The 23715-nt window shown below is 39.3% G+C and overlaps 1 protein-coding gene across 2 annotated transcripts in view; it reads left to right on the top strand.

The window, feature by feature from the left end:
- Positions 1-23192, top strand: part of PLPPR5 (phospholipid phosphatase related 5) — a 135226-nt gene extending 112034 nt beyond the window's left edge. For both annotated transcript variants that reach the window (XM_005678058.3, XM_005678059.3), the window contains exon 6: positions 22442-23192. In XM_005678058.3, coding sequence (XP_005678115.1) covers positions 22442-22474 — 33 coding nt within the window. In that variant the 3' untranslated portion in view covers positions 22475-23192. The remainder of the gene's footprint in view (positions 1-22441) is intronic.

Genomic DNA, 23715 nt, shown 5'->3' with positions numbered 1-23715 from the left:
TCGTTCCTAATTACTATCTTCCCCCTTCCATAGGCAGAGTATCCTTTTTGCTTCAGTTTCTTTGGACTTGATCAATGACAAGTGGATGAACTTGACAGATAGCCCATCAACCAGAAGCCTGAGGAGTCATCATAAGCTTTGCCCAATCTTGTTGCTCATGATCCTTTCTTTCGGAGAAAGCCATGTTCCAGATACGGGCTGTTTCTGACAGCCTGGGTCACAGAATGGGAAGTCATGGGCAGCAGACCAATGCCCAGCCTGCAGCTTGGAGCAGATCCATAGTACCTGAGCACCAATGTGTAGTATAAGAAAGAAACACACATTTGTTATTGGTAGCCAACTGAGCCTTTGAGGTTTTAATACAGTGTGCCTAGTGAGTGAAAGCAAATACAAAGCAAACACACCACGCAAGACTAACAGCGTGCTGGCTACAGACTTCTCCCTCAAAAGCGTTAGATGCCCGAATAGAATGATGTAATGTCTTCTGAGTTTCCATGAAAGAGTTTGTGACATAAGAATTCTGTTCGCACCCGAAAGGTCATTTAAGCATTAAGGTAACCGTAAAGCACCAGACGTGTAAGAATTCCCAGGTTCTTACATATCTTACATAAAGAAGCCACCTGCAGCTCAGGAGGCAGAGGTTCAACCCATGGGCCGGAAATATCCCCTGGAGAAGGGAGTGGTTGCCCACTTCAGTACTCCTGCCTGGAAAATTCTATGGACAGAGGAGCCTAGCAGACTACAGTCCATCGGGTCACAAAGAGTCAGACACGACCAAGCATGCACACACATGGTAAATACAGTGACAGAAACAGGGCAAAGTGATTGAATTCCTTTAAAGAAAAGATCTACTGCAAAATTAATGAATGCAGCAATGACAAAATGAGACAGATCTTAGATAATATCAATAAAATTGTGAAAGTGTGATGAGTTGTAGACTTTATAAAGGAGGGACTCAATATTAGTTTCATTCTTGCAATAACTAGAAAATTTAGGTTCAAGCATTTTTAAAAATAAACATGTAAAATATAAATGACATACTTGCTAGTGAGTTGATGTCTATAATATATAAAACATACTAGTTGAAAAATAGGCAAAGTTCATCAATAGCCACACCGTTAGAGATGAAATTCAAACCAAAAAGAAGTATATGGAAAAGTATTCTCAGTCAGATTTATGAAAATTCATGAAAAGTCTTTTATGCAACACTGTGGGGTTGATTGTTACCCTATAAGCAAGGAGGAGCCAAGAAAGTATGTCAGGAAGGAAATGGCATGTTCAGAATGGAAAATAAATTGAAGGAGAGCAACACTGAAGCAGAACAAAACCAAACAGAAACAAGTCTGTGAGGGACTGTTGTAAAAATTAGGTAAATGATAAAGATGACATAGACTCTGCCTCAGTACAACCTTGTCATGCCGTTTGACTGACCAGGCATCAGTTCAGTTCAGTTCAGTTGCTCAGTTGTGTCCAACTCTTTGTGACCCCATGAACCTCAGCACGCCAGACCTCCCTGTCCATCACCAACTCCTGGACTTTACCCAAACTCATGTCCATTGAGTCAGTGATACCATCCAACCACCTCATCCTCAGTCGTCCCCTTCTCCTCCCGCCCTCAATCTTTCCCAGCATCAGGATCTTTTCAAATGAGTCAGCTCTTCCCATCAGGTGGCCATAGTACTGGAGTTTCAGCTTCAACATCAGTCCTTCCAATGAACACCCAGGGCTGATCTCCTTTAGGATGGACTGGTTGGATCTCCTTGCAGTCCAAGGGACTCTCAAGAATCTTCTCCAACACCACAGTTCAAAAGTATCAATTCTTCTGTGATCAGCTTTCTTTACAGTCCAACTCTCACATTCACACATGACTCCAGGGAAAACCATAGCCTTGACTAGATAGACCTTTGTTGACAAAGTAACGTCTCTGCTTTTTAAATATGCTGTCTAGGTTGGTCAAAACTTTCCTTCCAAGGAGTAAGCGTCTTTTAATTTCATGGCTGCAGTCACTATCTGCAGGGATTCGGGAGCCCAAAAAAATAAAGTCAGCCGCTGTTTCCACTGTTTCCCCATCTATTTGCCACAAAGTGATGGGACTGGATCCCATGATCTTAGTTTTCTGAATGTTGACCTTTTAAGCCAACTTTTTCACTCTCTTCTTTCACTTTCATCAAGAGGCTCTTTAGTTCTTCACTTTTTGTCATAAGGGTGGTGTCATCTGCATATTTGATGTTATTGATATTTCTCCCAGCAATCTTGGTTCCAGCCTGTGCTTTATTCAGCCCAGCATTTCTCATGATGTTCTCTGCATATAAGTTAAACAAGCAAGGTGACAATACACAGCCTTGACATACTCCTTTCTCGATTTGGCACCAGTCTGTTGTTCCATGTCCAGTTCTAACTGTTGCTTCCTGACCTGCATACAGGTTTCTCAAGAGGCAGGCGGGGTGGTCTGGTATTCCCATCTCTTTCAGAATTTTCCACAGTTTATTGTGATCCACACAGTCAAAGGCTTTGGCATAGTCAAGAAAGCAGAAATAGATGTTTTTCTGGAACTCTCTTGCTTTGTCCATGATCCAGTGGATGTTGGCATTTGATCTCTGGTTCCTCTGCCTTTTCTAAAACCAGCTTGAACATCTGGAAGTTCACGGTTCACATATTGCTGAAGCCTGGCTTGGAGAATTTTGAGCATTACTTTACTAGCATGTGAGATGAGTGCAATTGTGTGGTAGTGAGCATTCTTTGATATTCTTTGCCTTTCTTTGGGATTGGAATGAAAACTGACCTTTTCTAGTCCTGTGGCCACTGCTGAGTTTTTCAGATTTGATGGCAAATTCAGTGCAGCACTTTCACAGCATCATCTTTTAAGATTTGAAATAGCTCTACTGGAATTCCATCACCTCCACTAGCTTTGTTCGTAGTGATGCTTTCTAAGGCCCACTTGACTTCACATTCCAGGATGTCTGGCTCTAGGTGAGTGATCACACCATCCTGATTATCTGGGTCATGAAGATCTTTTTTGTGTAGTTCTTCTATGTTTTCTTGCCACCTCTTAATATCTTCTGCTTCTGTTAGGTCCATACTATTTTTGTCCTTTATCGAGCCTATCTTTGCATGAATGTTCCCTTGGTATCTCTAATTTTCTTGAAGAGATCTCTAGTCTTTCCCATTCTATTGTTTTCCTCTATTTCTTTGCATTGATCTCTGAGAATCTCTTTGCTATTCTTTGGAACTCTGCATTCAGATGCTTATATCTTTTCTTTTCTCCTTTGCTTTTCACTTCTCTTCTTTTCACAGTTATTTGTAAGGCCTCCCCAGACAGCCATTTTGCTTTTTTGCATTTCTTTTTCTTCGAGATGGTCCTGATCCCTGTCTCCCATACAGTGTCACGAACCTCCGTCCATAGTTCATCAGGCACTCTGTCTATCAGATCTAGTCCCTTCAATCTATTTCTCACTTCCACTGTATAATCATAAAGGATTTCATTTAGGTCATACCTGAATGGTTTAGTGGTTTTACCCACTTTTTTCAAGGTAAGACTGAATTTGGCAATAAGGAGTTCATGATCTGAACCACAGTCAGCTCCCTGTCTAGTTTTTGCTGACTGTATAGAGCTTCTCCATCTTTGGCTGCAAAGAATATAATCAGTCTCATTTTGGTGTTGACTGTCTTGTGATTTCCATGTGTAGAATCTTCTCTTGTGTTGTTGGAAGAGGGTGTTTGCTATGACCAGTGCATTCTCTTGGCATTAGCCTTTGTGCTAGTTTAGTGAAATGTATTTTGGTCAGGTGCTGATTCTGATCAGAGGAGTTGTCTTACTCCATTCAGTCTGCTATAACAGAATACTATAGACTGGTAGCTTATAAACAACAGAAGTTTGTTTCTCACAGTCCTGATGTCTGGATGTCTGAGATCAAGGCACTGGCAGATTTGGTCTCTAATGAAGGGTTTCTTCCTGGTTCACAGATGGCCTTATCCCTGTGCCTTCTCACAGCAGCAGTGTTGTGGAGTTCTGTAAGGTCCCTTTAATAAGAACAGTTATCCCATTCATAAAAGATCTAATCACCCCCTAAAACCCATTTTCTAGACTCATCATGTTGGGAATTAAGTTTCAAAATAGGAATTTGGGGTTACAAAAGAATGCAGTCTATATGCGGGGGTTATCTAACCACACCAGTGATTTGCAGTGAAAAAGGGCTATATGCTGGCCAGGGTGTCATTAGGAAAACTATTCCTCCATCCCACCCATCTTATGAAACACACCAACCTTTCATCTGTGTCATTTTCCTGTCCTTTCTTCAGAGATTTCTCTTGAACAGAAAAATGATCAATGCAAAGAAATAGGGGGAAACAACAGAATAGGAAAGACTAGAAATCTCTTCAAGAAAATCAGAGATAACAGGGAAATTTTCATGTAAAGATGGGAACAATAAAGGACAGAAATGGTAGGGACATAATAGAAGCAGAAGATATTAAGAAGAGGTGGCAAAAATACACAGAACTATACAAAAAAGATCTTCATGACCCAGATAATCATGATGGTATGACCAGTCACCTAAGGCTAGGCTTCCTGGAATGTGAAGTCAAATGGGCCTTAGGAAGCATCACTACAAGCAAAGCTAGTGGAGGTGATGGAATTCCAGTTGAGCTATTTCAAATCCTGAAAGATGATGTTGTGAAAATGCTGCACTCAATATGCCAGCAAATTTGGAAAACTCAGCAGTGGCCCCACGATTGGGAAAGGTCAGTTTTTATTCCAATCTCAAAGAAAGGCAATGCCAAAGAATAATCAAACTACCGCAAATTGCACTCACATGCTAGCAAAGTAATGCTCAAAATTCTCCAAGCCAGGCTTCAACAGTATGTGAACTCTGAACTTCCAGATGTTCAAGCTGGATTTATAAAAGGCAGAAGAACCAGAGATCAAATGGCCAACATCCGCGGGATCATCGAAAAAGCAAAAGAGTTCCATAAAATCATCTACTCTGCTTTATTGACTGTGCTTAAGCCTTTGACTGTGTGGATCACAATAAACTGTGGAAAATTCTGAAAGAGATGGGAATATGAGACCACCTGACCTGCCTCTTGAGGAACCTATATGCAGGTCAGGAAGCAACAGTTAGAACTGAAACATGGAACAACAGACTGGTTCCAAATTGGGAAAGGAGTACATCAAGGCTGTATATTGTCACCCTGCATATTTCACTTCTATGCAGAGTATATCATGAGAAATGCTGGGTTGGATGAAGCACAGGCTGGAATCAAGATTGCTGGGAGAAATATCAATAACCAGATATGCAGATGACACCACCCTTATGACAGAAATCGAAGAAGAACTAAAGAGCCTCTTTGTGAAAGTGAAAGTCAAAAGTTGGCTTTAAACTCAACATTCAGAAAACTCAGATCATGGCAGCAGGTCCCATCACTTCATGGCAGATAGATGGGGAAACAATGGAATCAGTGACAGACTTTATTTTGGGGGGCTCCAAAGTCACTGCAGATGGTGACTGCAGCCATGAAATTAAAAGACGCTTACTCCTTGGAAGAAAAGTTATACCAACCTAGACAGCACATTAAAAAACAGAGACATTACTTTGCCAACAAAGGTCCGTCTAGTCAAAGCTGTGGTTTTTCCAGTAGTCGTGTATGGATGCGAGACTTGGACTATAAAGAAAGCTGAGGACTGAAGAATTGATGCTTTTGAACTGTGGTGTTGCAGAAGACTCTTGAGCATCCCTTGGACTGCAAGGAGATCCAACCAGTCCATCCTAAAGGAGATCATTCATGAATATTGTTTGGAAGGACTGATGTTGAAGCTGAAGCTCCAGTACTTTGGCCACCTGATGCAAAGAGCTGACTCATTGGCAAAGACCCAGATCTGGGAAAGATTGAAGACGGGAGGAGAAGGGGATGACAGTGGATGAGATGGTTGGATCATATCACCCACTCAATGGACGTGAGTTTGAGTAAACTCCAGGAGTTGGTGATGGACAGGGAGGCTTGGCATGCTGCAGTCCATGGGTCACAAACAGTCGGACACAACTGAGGACTGAAAAGAACTGAACTGAACTGAACAGAAAAGGAGTTCCTTGTCTTCTTTCCTTCCAGGGATCCTCCTGGGTCAAGCTGTATTCATTCTAGCAGCAGAGCACTAGGTGCTTTTATTTTTATCCTCTCTCTTGCCCTCTGCTTATTCTCCCTCTTAAGGCAGAAGGCTACCATTCAGATTTCCATAGGTAAGCACATGCAAATGATGTATGCTTATATATCATCAGTTTTAACTGATGCCAAACAACAAAATCTAAAGAAGGGGACACTATATGGCAAGGGAAAAAAATGTTTTAAATAAATATAAGGATAGATGGGATTTGATAGAAAATGAAAGATTTCCTATAGATCCAAGAGCAATTGATATCTACATATTTTTTTTAGTTTTGTTAAGGCATATATTAATAGGACAGGCTGCTATAGCCACTTATGGCTAATCTGAGATAACTCTGAGAATTCATTTAATGGATAGAGCCAGGTAGAGGAAATAAATGCTTTTTGAGAAAAAAATTTTTCTCCATTATTTTCTTTTAAGGTGTATGTGATCTAATCATTTAAACCAAAAGTGATCCCCTTTTGCCTACAACAGGGAAGGAAAGTAATGCTAGAAAGAATTTACAAGATTGCAGATTACAGTTTTGTACATAGATCAGGGACTTTTTACTAGCCTGTACTACCCAAGAAGCTCATGGTGTGAAAGCACTCCCTTATCAACAGAAGCGTCACTGGAATGAAAGTTGTGAGCATTGATCACAACTCAAAAATTCTAGAAATAGCATAAGAAGTGTATAATATTACAGATGGAAATTTCTGTGTTATGTTTAATTCTCATGGCAACTGTGCTTCTCAGGTGGTTCAGTCGTAAAGAATCCACCTGCCAATGCAGGAGACACAGGTTCGATCTCTGGGTCAGGAAAATCCCTTGGAGAAGGAAATGGCAACTTACTCCGATATTCTTGCCTGGAGAACACTATGGACAGAGAAGTCTGTCGGGTTATAGTCCATGGAGTCACTGAGTCAGACACAACTTAGCAACTAAACAACAATAATGGCAACTGTAGTGGAAATTTATATGGAAAAGAAAATTCTAAGGGAATTCATGGTGACCCAGAAAAGGCCATGTGTTGACATTTACATTGACTGCTTTGCAGATTATAAAATCATAGATATCAGAGTGTAGCCTGTGTTGAAATTTAGGCAGAGTTAGGGAAATGGCAACCCACTCCAGTGTTCTTGCCTGGAGAATCCCAGGGACGGGGGAGCCTGGTGGGCTGCCATCTATGGGGTTTCACAGAGTCGGACACGACTGAAGTGACTTAGCATAGCATAGCATAGGGTAGGTGAAGGATGGAAAGACAGGCTTTTGCAGCTGGCAGTCTTGAGCTTGAGATCTTCCCTGGTGACTCAGTGATAAAGAATCCGCCTGCAGTACAGGAGCAGCAGGAAGGAGGGCTCCATCCCTGAGTCTGGAAGATCCCCTGTAGGAGGGCATGGCAACCCACTCCAGTATTCTTGCGTGGAAAGTCCCATGGACAGAGGAGCCTGGTGAGCTATAGTCCATAGGGTTATAGAGTTGGACATGACTGAAGTGACCCAGCACTCACACATGCAAGCATATTCAGTTTGAAGCTTGGTTTGACTACATTGTAGCTAGTCAAACTAGGTGGGATTAGATGAATACTCCTCTCCTCATTTTCTGAAAAATTGATATAATAATCATTTCCTTATGGAGTGATTGATGGGATTAACAGATCACAAATGAACTTCTTGGCACATGGTAGGTGCTTAACATTAGTTCTCTCCTGTAACAATAATGCTTCCTTTAATAGGATTTTCATTTTGTTTCAGGAGCTAGATAGATAATAGATAGATAGAGATATATAGATACCTATCCTAATAGATATAGATACCTATCCTTATAGATATATTTCATGGATTTAAAAATTTATATAGATTGTCTATGTCATGCATAGCACATGTGGCAGAAAATATTATACTATAAAATGCTGCATACATTAGTGTCATAGCAACAGCAAAACAATCCTGTGGTTTCCTTCCTGCCAAAATAAATATGATTATACATTACAGTGCTGTCTGTGATAAATTCCTTTGAGGTTTCAAAATGTTGTGCTTGAATAATGATGGCAGTCTATTTGAGATTCAGTTGCTTTTCTGGAATGCAAATCTTTGTTTTACAGAGCTGCTGAACTGTAATGTAAATGTTATATAGGAGCTTGTCAAAACAACTGTATTAGTGATCAGATATTGGAATAGTTAGTGGAACTAAATACCCTCATATTTTAGGGCTTTTTTCTCAATCTAAGGTTTGAGTACTTATGAAAAATATTTGAAGTAAATCAGTGTTTGCATGCTGTACTCTGTTCTCATTTGTTTGATTTTGCTTAAAAAGGACAATTTTAAATGTAGGCTTAAAAATGCCAACCAGGCATCAACATTTTAGTTTAGAAAAGTAAGTATATACTGATATTACTTTGCCATATGTCATTTTTTTCCTCTTTGTGCTTCCTTGTGTTCATTATTTATTTCTCCACACTATTTATACATGATCATACAATTCACAAAGAATAAAAGATAGATATTTTTTTCAATCTTATCTAACAGGCCTTTTTATAAAAGCCTCTTTTCAGTAAATTACTTCTGAATATAAACAAGCTATCTCATCTCGTTTTACTAATAAATAGTTGATGACTACATTTTAAAATTACATGATTTATGTCGTCATTATTTAAGGAGAAAATAAAACAATGATGGATTTAAAAAATCCCTCTCAGTGCACACAGCGTTAGTTACACATGGAAAACTGCTCCTACCCCTTCATTCTCCCCTTCTCTCAGATCGGCTCCCTTTTGCTAGATGGTCCTTGGGACTCTATGGAGGGCTTCAAAGTCAATCCAGAACACCACGGGTCTATGAACATTTTTGGAGGAGAAAGTGTAAAATTCTACTTGACTGAAAGTAGGAGGATAAACAATGACTTCATTCCCTGTCTTACAAAACAGCCACATTTTATTGTGGTTTATTGTTTCTGTGAAGGAAGCAACAAGTTATTCAGGTATATTGTTTAAAATTTGAAAATCTGGAAAAGCAAAACACAAATAGAAAGTATCCATATCTTACCACAGTAATCACTGAAAATATTTTCTTAAAATAGCCTCGAGGCCCCCATGAGTGGGTGGGTGGGTTTGTGTGTGGTAGAGGACCTGCCTGGTTGCTCCTTTCTGATCCTGCTTTTGCTCTCGTAACAGTATGTTGTGAATATGGCCACAGGTCAATGAATATATAATCATATCAGGCATAACTGTAAAAGCTAAATCTTCAGTGAAAGCTTAATATGTGTCAGGAATTATGCAAAGAACATAACATATCATTTTAGTTTTTACAAAAATCGTTTGAATGTATCTCATTCATATTTTTCAGAGAGACTTAAAAAAGTTAAGTAATTTGCCCAAGGTCATATAACCTATCTGTGTTCTGAGACGGGAATACAGAACTGTATTTTCCACTTTTGATTTATGTTCATGTTTATCACTGCAGAGTGCAAAATCATAATCACTGTGCTATACAGTATTACAGAATTACATTGAAAAAGTTTTCATCCATATAAATTAACCATTACCTCTATTAGGCATAGAGAATGGCTTCCACTTCCAAGTTCCCACAATTATAAACAATACTGGGGTAAACATCTCTAAAATAGACATACCTATAAGTTCAATTAATAAAACTTATTTAAGATATATATATAGAAGTGGAAATGCTAGGGGGAAAAGGTACTCTTAAGGTTTTTGGTTTGATATCCAGTGTTCTCTCCAACAGAGAATATTCTTAAGAATAAGAAAATAATAGCAAATGAAGCAACTGACAAACAACTAATCTCAAAAATATACAAGCAACTTATGCAGCTCAATTCCAGAAAAATAAATGACCCAATCAAAAAATGGGCCAAAGAACTAAATAGACATTTCTCCAAAGAAGACATACGGATGGCTAACAAACACATGAAAAGATGCTCAACATCACTCATTATTAGAGAAATGCAAATCAAAACCACAATGAGGTACCACTTCACACCAGTCAGAATGTCTGCGATCCAAAAATCTGCAAGCAATAAATGCTGGAGAGGGTGTGGAGAAAAGGGAACCCTCCTACACTGTTGGTGGGAATGCAAACTAGTACAGCCACTATGGAGAACAGTGTGGAGATTCCTTAAAAAATTGCAAATAGAACTACCTTATGACCCAGCAATCCCACTGCTGGGCATACACACCCAGGAAACCAGAATTGAAAGAGACACATGTACCCCAATGTTCATCACAGCACTGTTTATAATAGCCAGGACATGGAAACAACCTAGATGTCCATCAGCAGATGAATGGATAAGAAATCTGTGGTACATATACACAATGGAATATTACTCAGCCATTAAAAAGAATACATTTGAATCAATTCTGATGAGATGGATGAAACTGGAGCCGATTATACAGAGTGAAGTAAGCCAGAAAGAAAAACACCAATATAGTATACTAACACATATATATGGAATTTAGAAAGATGGCAATGACGACCCTGTATGCAAGACAGCAAAAAAGACACAGATGTGTATAACGGACTTTTGGACTCAGAGGGAGGGGGAGAGGGTGGGATGATTTGGGAGAATGGCATTGTAACATGTATGCTATCATGTAAAAATCGAATCGCCAGTCTATGTCTGACGCAGGATACAGCATGCTTGGGGCTGGTGCACGGTGATGACCCAGAGAGATGTTATGGGGAGGGAAGTGGGAGGAGGGTTCATGTTTGGGAACGCATGTACACCTGTGGTGGATTCATGTCAATGTATGGCGAAACCAATACAGTATTGTAAAGTAAAATAAAGTAAAAATAAAAATTAAAAAAAAAAAGAATGAGAGAATTGTTCTTTATAATTTTCATACATCTTAAAGGTCAAAAATAAATGAAGTACCTCATTTTCATTTGTATATTTTGAATATCTTTCCATACATTTATTTTGTGCTTTCTTTTGTGACTGAAACAATCAACTATTCAAATAATAACTCAATAACTGGGCTTCCCTGATGACTCAGACAGAAAGGAATCTGCCTGCAATGGGAGACCCAGGTTCAGTCCCTGGAGAAGGAAATGGCAACCCACTCCAGTATTCTTGCCTGGAGAATTCCAGGGACTGAGAAGCCTGGTGGGCTATACAACTCATGGGGTTGCAAAGAGACACACTTGAGCAACTAATGCTTTCACTAACTGACAAATCAAATTCTAGGAACCACTTGGCCTTTAGACTTAATTCATGGAGTGCTTAATGGTCCTTATTTTTTAATTAGAGTTTACTAAAGGAATGTGAAGTCAAGTGGGCCCTGGAAAGCATCACTACAAACAAAGCTAGTGGAAGTGATGGAACTCCAGTTGAGCTATTTCAAATCCTGAGAGATGATTCTGTGAAAGTGCTACACTCAATATGCCAGCTAATTTGGAAAACTCAGCAGTGGCCATGGGACTGGAAAAGGTCAGTTTTCATTCCAATCCCAAAGAAAGGCAATGCCAAAGAATGCTCAAACTACCGCACAGTTGCACTCATCTCACACGCTAGTAGTGTAATGCTCAAAATTCCCCAAGCCAGGCTTCAACAGTACATGAACCGTGAACTTCCAGATGTTCAAGAAAAGGCAGAGGAACCAGAGATCAAATTGCCAACATCTGCTGGATCGTCAAAAAAGCAAGAGAGTTCCAGAAAAACATCTATTTCTGCTTTATTGACTATGACAAAGCCTTTGACTGTGTGGATCACAATAAACTGTGGAAAATTCTGAAAGAGATGGGAATACCAGACCACTTGACTTGCCTCCTGAGAAACCTATATGCAGGTCAGGAGGCAACAGTTAGAACTGGACATGGAACAACAGACTGGTTTCAAATAGGAAAAGGAGTACATCAAGGCTGTATATTGTCACCCTGCTTATTTAACTTCTATGCAGAGTACATCATGAGAAATGCTGGGCTGGAAGAAGCACAAGCTGGAATCAAGATTGCCGGGAGAAATATCAATCACCTCAGATATGCAGATGACACCACCCTTATGGCAGAAAGTGAAGAGGAACTAAAAAGCCTCTTGATGAAAGTGAAAGAGGAGAGTGAAAAAGTTGGCCTAAAGCTCAACATTCAGAAAACTAAGATCATGGCATCTGGTCCCATCACTTCATGGGAAATAGATGGGGAAACAGTGGAAACAGTGCCAGACTTTATTTTGGGAGGCTCCAAAAACACTGCAGATGGTGACTGCAGCCATGAAATTAAAAGACGCTTACTCCTTGGAAGAAAAATTATGACCAACCTAGGTAGCATATTCAAAAGCAGAGACATTACTTTGCCAACAAAGGTCCATCTAGTCAAGGCTATGGTTTTTCCAGTGGTCATGTATGGATGTGAGAGTTGGACTGTGAAGAAGGCTGAGCGCTGAAGAATTGATGCTTTTGAACTGTGGTGTTGGAGAAGACTCTTGAGAGTCCCTTGGACTGCAAGGAGATACAACCAGTCCATCCTAAAGATCAGCCCTGGGATTTCTTTGGCAGGAATGATGCTAAAGCTGAAACTCCAGTACTCTGGACACCTCATGCAAAGAGTTGACTCATTGGAAAAGACTCTGATGCTGGGAGGGATTGGGGGCAGGAGGAGACGTGGGCGACAGAGGATGAGATGATTGGATGGTATCACTGACTCGATGGTCGTGAGTTTGAGTGAATTCCGGGAGATGGTGATGGACAGGGAGGCCTGGTGTGCTGCAGTTCATGGGGTCGCAAAGAGTCGGACACAACTGAGCAACTGAAGTAAACTCAAAGGCATAATTTACATCCTATAAAATTCCCTTTTATAACACACTTTAGTGACTTTTGACAAATCCTTACCATCATGTAGCCATCACCATATTCAAGTTATAGGACATTTCCACCACCCTAAAATGATAGCAAACTCCTACTCTATCTCCTGACACCAGCAAGCACTAATATGTTTTCTGTTCCTATGTTTTTGCCTTTTCCATGGTGTCATACAAATGGATTCACTCAGTATATAGCCTTTGAGTCTAACTTCTTGCACCTTGTTTAATGCATTTGAGATTCATTCATGTTTTTACCTGTTTTCTTTTTCTTCCTTTTTTATTGCTGAGTGGTATTTTGTTGTGTGGATGTACCACCATTTTTAAAAATCTGTTTACCAATTGAAGGCTATTTAGGCTGTTCTAGTTTTTCCCAATTATGAATACATCTGATATAAAACTTTATGCACATGACTTTGTATGAATGGGCTCTAGGGCATGCAGGCTTCAGTAGTTGCAGCCCATGGGCTCAGAAGTTGCGGCTCCCGGGCTCCAGAGCACAGGCTCAATAGTTACACTCTGCGGGGCTAGTTGCTCTGCAGCATGAGGAAACTTCCCAACCAGGGTTCGAACCTGTGTCTCCTGCACAGACTCCTCACCACTGACACACCAGGCATGCCCAGATAGGCAAGTTTTTTAAATAAGAAGTTTTAATCAGTGCCTGGTTGTATATGAACTTATCATACAGTTGATCCATTACCCAGATCCTTTGATTCATCTCTGACAGGTAGTATTAGGCTACTTATTTAGCAAATCTAATGTGTTTTTAAAAGTTCAGTGTGATTCAGTCACTCAGTCATGTCCTACTCTTTGCGAACCCAAGGGCTGTAGCACGCCAGGCCTCCCTGTCCATCACCAACTCCTGGAATTTACCCAAACTCATGTCCATTGAGTCGGTGATGCCACCCAACCATCTCATCCTCTGTTGTCCCCTTCTCCTCCTGCCTTCAATCTTTCCCAGCATCAGGGTCTTTTCAAATGAATCAGCTCTTCGCATCAGGTGGCCAAAGTATTGGAGTTTCAGCTTCAACATCAGTCCTTCCAATGAACACCCAGGACTGATTTCCTTTAGGATGGACTGGTTGGATCTCCTTGCGGTGCAAGGGACTCTCAAGAGTCTTCTCCAACACCGCAGTTCAAAAGCATCAGTTCTTCAGCTGCTCAGCTTTCTTTATAGTCCAACTCTCACATCCATACATGACTCCAGGAAAAACCATAGCTTAGACTAGACAGACCTTTGTTGGAAAGAAAGAAATAATAAGCCATTCGTTAGATTAAAATATCAGTGTAAATCAAGGCATGGGTACATGGGTGACTTATATTTCTTATCATCAGTTGTGATGTACAGTAAATTCTCTGTCCATGGGATTCTCCAGGCAAGAATACTGGAGTGGATTGCCATGCACACCTCCAGGGGATCTTCCTGATCCAGGGATCAAACCCAGGTCTCTTGCATTGCAGGTGGACTCTACCATCTGAGCCACAAGGGAAACCTATGGGACATGCAACAAATATCAAATAAGAAACTTTATGGTACATTTCTCAGGACGAATGAGTTTACAGTCTCATGAGTCTCTACTTACAGATTTATAAATAATTTTATAAGAACAGAGTGATGACAGTTATGTTAGTTCAGTTCAGTCGCTCAGTCGTGTCCGACTCTTTGCGACCCCATGAATTGCAGCACTCCAGACCTCTCTGTCAGAGGAGCACATAAATGGTGACTTATCCAAACTTAGTGATGCTGCAACATCCTGTAAAGAGAGATCTGAAGGGCTGTTAGCCAAAGAGGGGAGAAGAGGATGTTCCAGACAGAGGAACCGGCTTACACCAAGATTTTGTATGGCAGGTGAGAGAAGAGCACTAGGGCAAGAGAATTGAGGATGCCATCAAAGAATGTTCAACTTGACTACAGAATGAATATAATAGAAATAAAATCGAGAAAGAGTGAGATGGACTAGAGCAGATGAAAAAAATTATTGGTTGGGAAATTTCCAGAATGGCCGGAGAAAGTTTATTGCATGAGGGAGACAGGTCAGGAGGTAAATAGGGTTGGTGGTTGACAATGTAGTTGTGACTGTGGACTATAAGTGTTGGACAGGTTGTCAGAATTAGGGAAGTTAAGAAACTTCAGATAGAGTCCAGGGATACTGACATCCACCAAATAACATGAACACATTCGTATTAATAGACTTGCATGGAGTTTCATGTCAGTACATTGGAAAACTGAGCTTAAATGAAACATAAGTGTTTATTACAAATCTTCTCAACACCTTATGCCCCGTGAAGCTCTCAACAAGGAATGCAACGTGCAGCTATTCCCAGAAGTGTTAGAACACAAAGATTTTATTTTATTTGAGAAGCATTCAGTATTACTGCTCTTGTAGGCCATGTTCTTTTTGCCAAAGAAGTGATAGCATTTTAAAGAAAGAATTGATTGTCTATACCTCACAGTGCTCACATTGCTAACTAACCGCTTTTCTACGCCTCTTGGCAGTGGTTCTCAGACTGATGTAAAAGGGGATCCATCACTTGCAGCATTCAAAAAAAAAGGCCAGACTCCTGGAATGCAGTCTCAAGAATCTGATCCAGTAGGCCTGGGCTTGAGCTAGGGGATTGGTAGTATATCAGGCACCTCAGGTGATTTGGACATGTTGCCAGCGGTTGGCGTGGATCCAGCTGGGCCTGCAGAATGTCTGAAACGGTTTTCAATATTAGCTGCACACTAGAATCATCTGGAGAGCCTTTTAAAATCCCACTGACCAGGGCACGCCTCATAGCAATTAAATCCAAGTCTCCAGAGGTGCCTCAGTATTTGTTTAAAGCTCCCAGGTGATTCCAACATGCAACCAATTACAGAACCTGTGCTCCTAAAGATTCATTGTGGAAAGCCTTAAGTTTCTTTGGCTCCTCGGGACTTGGAAATATTTCATAAGATCTATAGCTAATACTCCAGTAAAAGCTTGGCCTGCCTCTGGGTTAATTAGCTTATCAGAGAAAGCCACCTAGAGTTCTCCCCTTTCTCTAGGGAGGAACAATTCTCTCGGAGAATAGTTTCTAGCCTCTCTCTCCAAATAGTACCAGAAGGAAATTCCTGAGAAGAAACAAAACTCAGAGCTATTATAAAATTTTAAATTGAAACAGAACCACCATAAAAAAGAAAGAAAGAAAGAAAGAAATGGTTCCAAAAAAGTTGTCTTTCCCAAGAGAATTCTGGTTCTGTCACCTTTAGCTCTTACGTCATCACATCCCCAACTTTTTAAAACAAGAAATTGCTTGGATGAACTTTACAGTGTTTCATAGCCTCAAGTTTGAAGTTCTCTAGTAATTTCTTCTTAGATGGACTTAACATCATTTCTCTTTTCTGAAATACTCACCAACTTCAGGCTCTACCAGGAGGAAAACCTACTGTGATGAAGTTGAATCTTACAGCGTACACTTCATACATGACTGCTTTTCTTCTTCTCTCTTCTCCTTTTCATTTTGCCTCATCAGAGGACGCAGTGAATGAAGGAAGAAGCAAATAGCAAAATAAAGATGGCCAGTATTGGGGAATATGCCATCCATCTACCTTCCTCTGGTAAAATGTAGGCTGTGTCTGTAACAATTATTGGTTATAGGACTGTGATTCCGTATCCTAAATCATTCATGCTAGATGTTTCTCAGGATTAAACTATTTTATATTTTAGGAGTGTATTGTTACACAAGCAGGATCTTGAGCATCACTTTGTAATCAAAGATGGATATTTCTGCAGCACAGCAGAGTACAAATTGCCACACAGGAATTCACCAGTGGTGGTAAGAAACACCACCAAATGAGCTTGCACCAAAAAAGAAACATTTGGGTTTTAAAGCTCGTTTGGATATTAGAATTGTAGACTATAGCATCCTGGAATTCCGACCAATTATATAAAACTTCTTTATTCTCTCTCTTTTTCTTCCTCTTTTTTACTTTTTATCTTGCTTCTGGTTTTTGTGGACAACCATAATATGTTTGGGTAGAGAGATGAGGACCTTTGTGCATCTCATCTCATTTAATCCTAATCAAAATCCATTCAAATATGTATTATTATTTCCACTTTACAGATAAGAAAGCCAGATCTTTGAAAGATTAAACTGCCTGTGAAAATGTCAGTTGCTGCAGAGCCCACCTTCAAACATTTGACATTCACACTACCTGACTGCAGCATCCACTGTGCCACACAGCTTCCTTAACCAATAGAGTTGAAGACACAAATCACTGAATTCAAGATATCATATGCTCAGATCCCATTTTATGTTTAACGTAAAAGCTGATTGCTGATAGCTTCCAATTAAAAAACGAAAGCTGTTTATAATCATCCAGAAAGAAAGAAATGGAACAGTATTTAAGCTCAGCATTTTGTCCAGCAATATAACATCGGATTTTAAATAGACGAGTGCTTTATCCAAGTAAGTCAATACTTAAACACTGAAATAATATGTAATAAAATACATTTTGTAGGTGTCCCGAATCCAACCCATTGAGAATGATCAAGAAGAGAATTCACAGGGAAGGTCCTTTAAAGACTGTCTCGCAAGACTCTTCAGCTGGATAATGGGAATCAGCCACTGTGAACACCTTCAATTAAGGCAATAAACGTATGTGCGCTCGCGCGCACTGGTGTTAGAACTGAGTTGCAAAGCTAAGGCAAATACAAAGTATGTGTCCTTCTGTGCAAGTTTCCATTATAACCAGAAGGGATCTAGATACTAGGTCATTTTGGTTATTATTATTTTTTTATTATTTATTGTTCAAATATATTTTGGTTTTTCACTGATACTTCACTCATTAATGGCAACTTAGCATTCCTCAATCAAATAGCCCTTGATAGTAGTAACTTTTTATGTTTTCTTATCTGAAGTGCTGTTTTTTGCATCTCCCTGTATTTTTTCAAGGAAAAATGGTGAGTGGCAGATCTCACTAAGTAGCAAGTTATTGCCAAATTTTCATGTCATAAATAAATAACAATTTTGTTTTAAGTAACTTTAAAATTCCAATGTATAATTTATACAACTGGGATATAGGATGAATAAAAAAATCAAGATTTTTAACATGGAACTTAAAGCTTCAAAAATTGACATACTAGGGACATAGAGTTTATCAAATTTAAGAATCCAAAACTACTTTTCAGGAACAAGTACTTATTTTTCCATGGGACCTCTGCACTCAAGGACTGGATTCAGTATTTTGCTCACTGACTTGCTGTGGACTTAAATGAACACTCTCTAATGGATGTAACATATTCTAATCTTCAGCTCTTTGGACTCAAGCTCTGTTAACTTCTGTGTACAGCTCTGTGTGTTTAATTGCACTGATGAATTGTATGACCACGTTCTTCTTAAGACTCTGAATTAAGCTTCTGTGCATGAATTTTTAGTTTGCCTATTGAAAGTTTGCCCTGTCTACGAGTAAGATTTAATATTTCATATAAAGAATTCAACCAGATTAAAAGGCAAAACCCCTTGTCACCTAGTTTGACTCATACAGGTGAACTGAAAATATTAAGTGCAATTCTGATTCTTTTAATATTACTAAAAAAATGCTGATGGGGAAGTGAGCAACATCATAACTTCCTGCATAGGAATCATACCATTTGAATATTTCAAATCATGCATTTACATACATGTAATTGTTATAATAGAGAATCATAGAGTTTTATAGATGATAAGGATTTTAGTTTGTCCTTTCTCTAGATTCTTTCAGGAAAAAACTATTCCTGTGCCAGAAGAGAATTCATCTTATTTCTTAAAGCCTACTGAGGTTAATAGTCCATCTCTTTCATTCTACGGTCTGGGTTTGTTTGCTGTTAGTGAAATTAATGAACAGATGGCCCCTGTGCTCTCTGTACACTCCTTTCATGTACTTGGAAACTATTATTAAATTTCCCTTTAATGTTTTCTTCCCTACGCATAGTCACTTCATTGTTCTCTTTTCATCTGTTTATCTCTCTAACTACCACCTTTAAGTGACAAGTCCTGAGCAGAATCCTTTTAATTCCAGCCAATTAGGTAAAGCCATCTCAGAGGTTAGAACTTAAATCTGATGTGAAAGTGTAAGGGTACTGATTAGAAAAAGCAGGCTTTTCCCCAGAGTCCTGGGATCTAAAAGTGGACTCAATCTGGAACCACAGTTACCCTTGAGTTTAACCTGGTTATGACTTAGCATAAAGAAAGGGGGACTATTGCTTGGAATTTATAAGCAATGAAAAGAAGATCTAGTGGTCACCAAAATGTGCTTTTAAATGGCAAACCCTAGATCTTAATAGCTCACTTACACTTATCTGTGCAATGCCTTGTTTCTAAGGTGACCTTTTATCTGTATTCGGGACAGTCCCAGTTTAAGCCACTGGAGAAGGCAATGGCACCCCACTCCAGTACTCTTGCCTGGAGAATCCCATGGACGGAGGAGCCTGGTAGGCTGCAGTCCATGAGGTTGCTAAGAGTCAAACACGACTGAGTGACTTCACTTTCACTTTTCACTTTTCACTTTCATGCATTGGAGAAGGAAATGGCAACCTACTCCAGTGTTCTTGCCTGGAGAATCCCAGGGACGGGGGAGCCTGATGGGCTGCCGTCTATGGGGTCGCACAGAGTTGGACACAACTGAAGCGACTTAGCAGCAGCAGCAGTTTAAGCCACAAGGGAAGCTCAGCTGATAAAGAATCTGCCTGCAATGCGGGAGACCTGGTTTTGATCCCTGGGTTGAGAAGATCCCCTGGAGAAGGGAAAGGCTACCCACTCCAGTATTCTGGCCTGGAGAATTCCATGGATGGTATAGTTCATGGGGTCGCAAAGAGTTGGACACGACTGAGCGATTTTCACTTTCACTTTCAAGCCCAGGTTTAGATGAAAATTTATATGCTCTCCCTGCAGTCACTGCACATTCTTTGTCACTCTCCAGCTTTTTTACCTGTCACTTGGTTTTTCCTCTGCTTGTTTTCTCCCTTGCATTGATTACCAGTGATTTGTTTCTGTTACTTTCTTTGCTTTATTAAGGTCTTTTAATACAGGAAGTCCCCTACATATGAACTTTCAAGTTTCTAATTTTCAAAGATGCAAACGTGCATTCTCATGTCCAGTCACATAAGTTAGTTCGTGTGTCTGGCGTACATTGTCACGTGTGTGTATCCTCTGCAAGTGGTTGTGCATTTGTGTACTTTACAGTGCTGTATAGAGTACAGAAGTACAGTTTCTTTATTTCAAGCCCAGGATGTCCAGAAGCATTGGTGACATAGCTGGTACTGCTAAGAAGTGCCAACTGTTATACCATACTACCGTACTTTTCAAGGTACTATACTGTAAAATTAAAAATGTTTTCTTTACTTTTTGTTTGTTTTTTATGTATCATTTGTGTGAAAAGTATACAAACCTGTTACAGTACAGTACTATATGGCTGATCATGTTATTTGGCTACCTAGGCTAACATTGTTGGACTTTTGAACTCTCTCTCAGAACAGAACTCATTCATTTGTGGGGGACTTAGTGTATTTCCGGAGAAGGCACTGGCCACCCACTCCAGTACTCTTGCCTGGAAAATCCCATGGACAGAGGAGCCTGGTAGGCTGCAGTCCATGGGATCGCCAAGAGTCGGACACGACTGAGCGACTTCCCTTTCACTTTTCACTTCCATGCATTGAAGAGGGCAGTGGCAACCCACTCCAGTGTTCTTGCCTGGAGAATCCCAGGGACGGCGGAGCCTGGTGGGCTGCTGTCTGTGGGGTCGCACAGAGTCGGACACGACTGAAGGGACTTAGCAGCAGTAGTAGCAGTGTATTTCAGTTCTGCTTTCCAAGGAGATGGTTGTCCTCTTCACTCAGGATCATCTTTAGTAAATTTAATGAGCCTCGTGGACACTATTATTTAGGGCAAGAGAACATTGATACTTAGGCCAGCAGCGTCTGTCTGGAGCAACATCTGTTTCCTCTCCCTTGTTTAAATCTCCTTTCGTTTCTTTCCAGTGTCACATCTTCAGTCTGTCTTTACCCACCAGTTGCCACAGACTGATTAATCTTCCGTTTATAACTTAACATCTTTCCAGAAATTACTATGTGCTGGGTCCTGTCCGGAGGAGTGACACTCCTGTCAGTTCTGTACTGAAACACTGTGTATTAAAATGTATTTTTTCAGTTCACAGATTTCAAGTCCCCCTGGGGCCACTAGAAATAAAACTATGATGTACTGTTTCCACAGTTCTTATGGCTTTTATTCTATCATAGTGCAATCTGTAACTCTGAAAGATCACTTTTGTCCTAAAGGCATGCTTGTGCTTTTGGAAGGAATACTCAAGAAAACTTAGAGATGAGCCACTGAATTAGTCAACATTTTTATCAGGACGTTTTTTTTTTTTTTTAATGGGAGATTAAACTTTCTAAGGGCTTATCAGGAATTAGTAAAAAGGTCCACATGCTCTGGTCACTACTGATTCTTACTGATACTGTTTTTCTCTAGTAGGTTGAAGTGGGTAAGACCTAGAAAAAAATGCCTTAAGCAGTCATCAGTGATATTCTTCTAGTTGTGGTTAATATGCCTCGATTCAGTGAAAATGAATTTATTCACATACATTCAAAAAATGTTTTAGCTATTCAAAACACCTTAACTTGTAAAGTGCCACAAATACATGGAAGAAATCTGAGGGCATGTGTTCATTATGTGAAATTCTATTTATGATATCTTTGACTTATAAAGAGTCAAAGCTACAATGAAAAACATTCTAAACATGTAATTTGATGGTAAAACCCTTTTGTAATGCTGCTATTATTGGTTTGGGCTGTCACTTATGTTAGATCCTGACATGACCTATATGTAGCATGATTAATTATGTCATATCGATTTCCACTGCAGTATTTCAGCAGCCATATTGCATGTCTGAAACCATTTAAATATTAGCAATTCCACAGGGTTCCTTTGTACACAATTCAGTTGCTTAAAAAAAATGTAAAAAAGTCTCTACAAAGAATTCTCTGGTTGAGGTAAACAACAGAGATTGCAGTCTGTAGTCTGGATTCATGCATCAAAAATGAAGTGTTTAAAGTAGATCTTTGTCAGCTAGCAAATGCCATTTCAGTCTGAACATTTCACCACTACTTCTATGCCATCTGTCTCACAGGGAGCAATTAATCTGAAACTCCAACATGCAGCATTAAAATTCCATTAACGCTGAACGGAATATTAACATGTCTGGCATTACCATATTTATCTCTCCAAATTTCAGTGTTAATTTTGAAAAAGGCAGGTATAACATTTTCCTCTATTTGGTTAATTAAGAATATTGGATAAAATATATAATTAGTAGCTAAATTGATATAATAATATATGCAACTCATTTAAATAATGCTGGATGTTTTTGCAATTTAAGCGTATCTGGGCTACAATTTTATATAAGGCTACTGATTATTTGTAAAAACACCAAAGTCTTTTATGAAGCTAGTCTTCCCAAGACTCTGACTTTGTAATTCCTTTTTCTTTTTGCAGAACCACATCACTGCCTTCGCAGAAGTCACATGATATTGAAGCAAATGGTCTCTCACTGCATTGGACATCATCCCTCTTCACCATCCATTCGTAACACCCAAAGTGTGTTTGATGACAAAAAAGGTTTATAAAGTTGTCTAATCATTTTTATAATTTAAAAATCAGTGTCAACTTATCTGTTTCCCCCACTAGACTGTGAGCTCCTCAAGGGCAGGACCGTGTCTTTCTTCTCTGTCTCCCCTAAACCTACAACAAATCCTCACACAGAGTAGGTAGTTGTTCAATAAAAAAGTGATGACCAATGAATAAAAATTAATTCTGAAATAAAACATTCATTTTAATTTCTCACAGAATCACTGAGACTAAGTGAAAAGAAACCTTTACACGAGTCATATTTGTGTGAGAAGTCCCTCCACTTTGAGCTAGTTAAGCTTTTTAATTTATCATGTATCTTCTATTTGGCAGCATACCATATTTCATTCGAAGTGGACTTTGAAAGTCATGGGGGTTTTTATTTCATTATTCAGCATGACCTTATTTCCATTCTAACAGATTTCAGTGTGTGATATTACTTTACTTTTAGAAAGTATGTTCTATACTAAAATAATGTTTGCACATAATATTATGCTATATTTCACTTAAAATACCATTCATTCTATAAATTCTAAGACTGGTGCTTCTGCTTTTGAAGGTGAAAATGCCAATTTTTACTGTAATAAGTAATGTATCATAATTAAAAATTATTTATTTGAATTTTTGTTCCTGACGATTGTGATTTAATTGTTGACTTGTAGTTTTTTAATGCAGGCAGTGTTTAAGATAGTCTAAGTGACTGAATCCAGCAATCATACCTATTTATTGAACAATTTTCCACAGATAACCATCTCAAGAGTGGTCAAAGTCTCCATTCTTTGGCTAGTCCAAGTTTCCACATAATTTAAATAGAAAAGAGTCACCCCCAGACAATGCAGATTAAATTATATAAATGCAAGAAATATAGTCAATGTATTTTGCTTTGCATATTTGTAGTACTTTATAGTTTAGAAAGTATACTATACTTTGTTATTTCATCTAATCCTAACAATGAAAAAAAGTGAAAGTGAAAGTTGCTCCGTCGTGTCCAACTCTTTGCAATCCCAAATCCTCACAATAGCTCCAGGTAAACCGTTAAGAGTTTGGCTTTAGTGTTACAGATGAGAAAAATAAAGACAAGGCAGGGTAAATAATGTGACCACCTCCACACAACTAGGATGAGACAGTTAAAGTTTAAATTC

The sequence above is a fragment of the Capra hircus genome, chromosome 3, assembly GCF_001704415.2.
Source record: "Capra hircus breed San Clemente chromosome 3, ASM170441v1, whole genome shotgun sequence".
NCBI classification, from domain to species: Eukaryota; Metazoa; Chordata; class Mammalia; order Artiodactyla; family Bovidae; genus Capra; species Capra hircus.
Note: the sequence above shows the minus strand (reverse complement) of the source record. Positions and strands in the feature narration are given on the sequence as shown.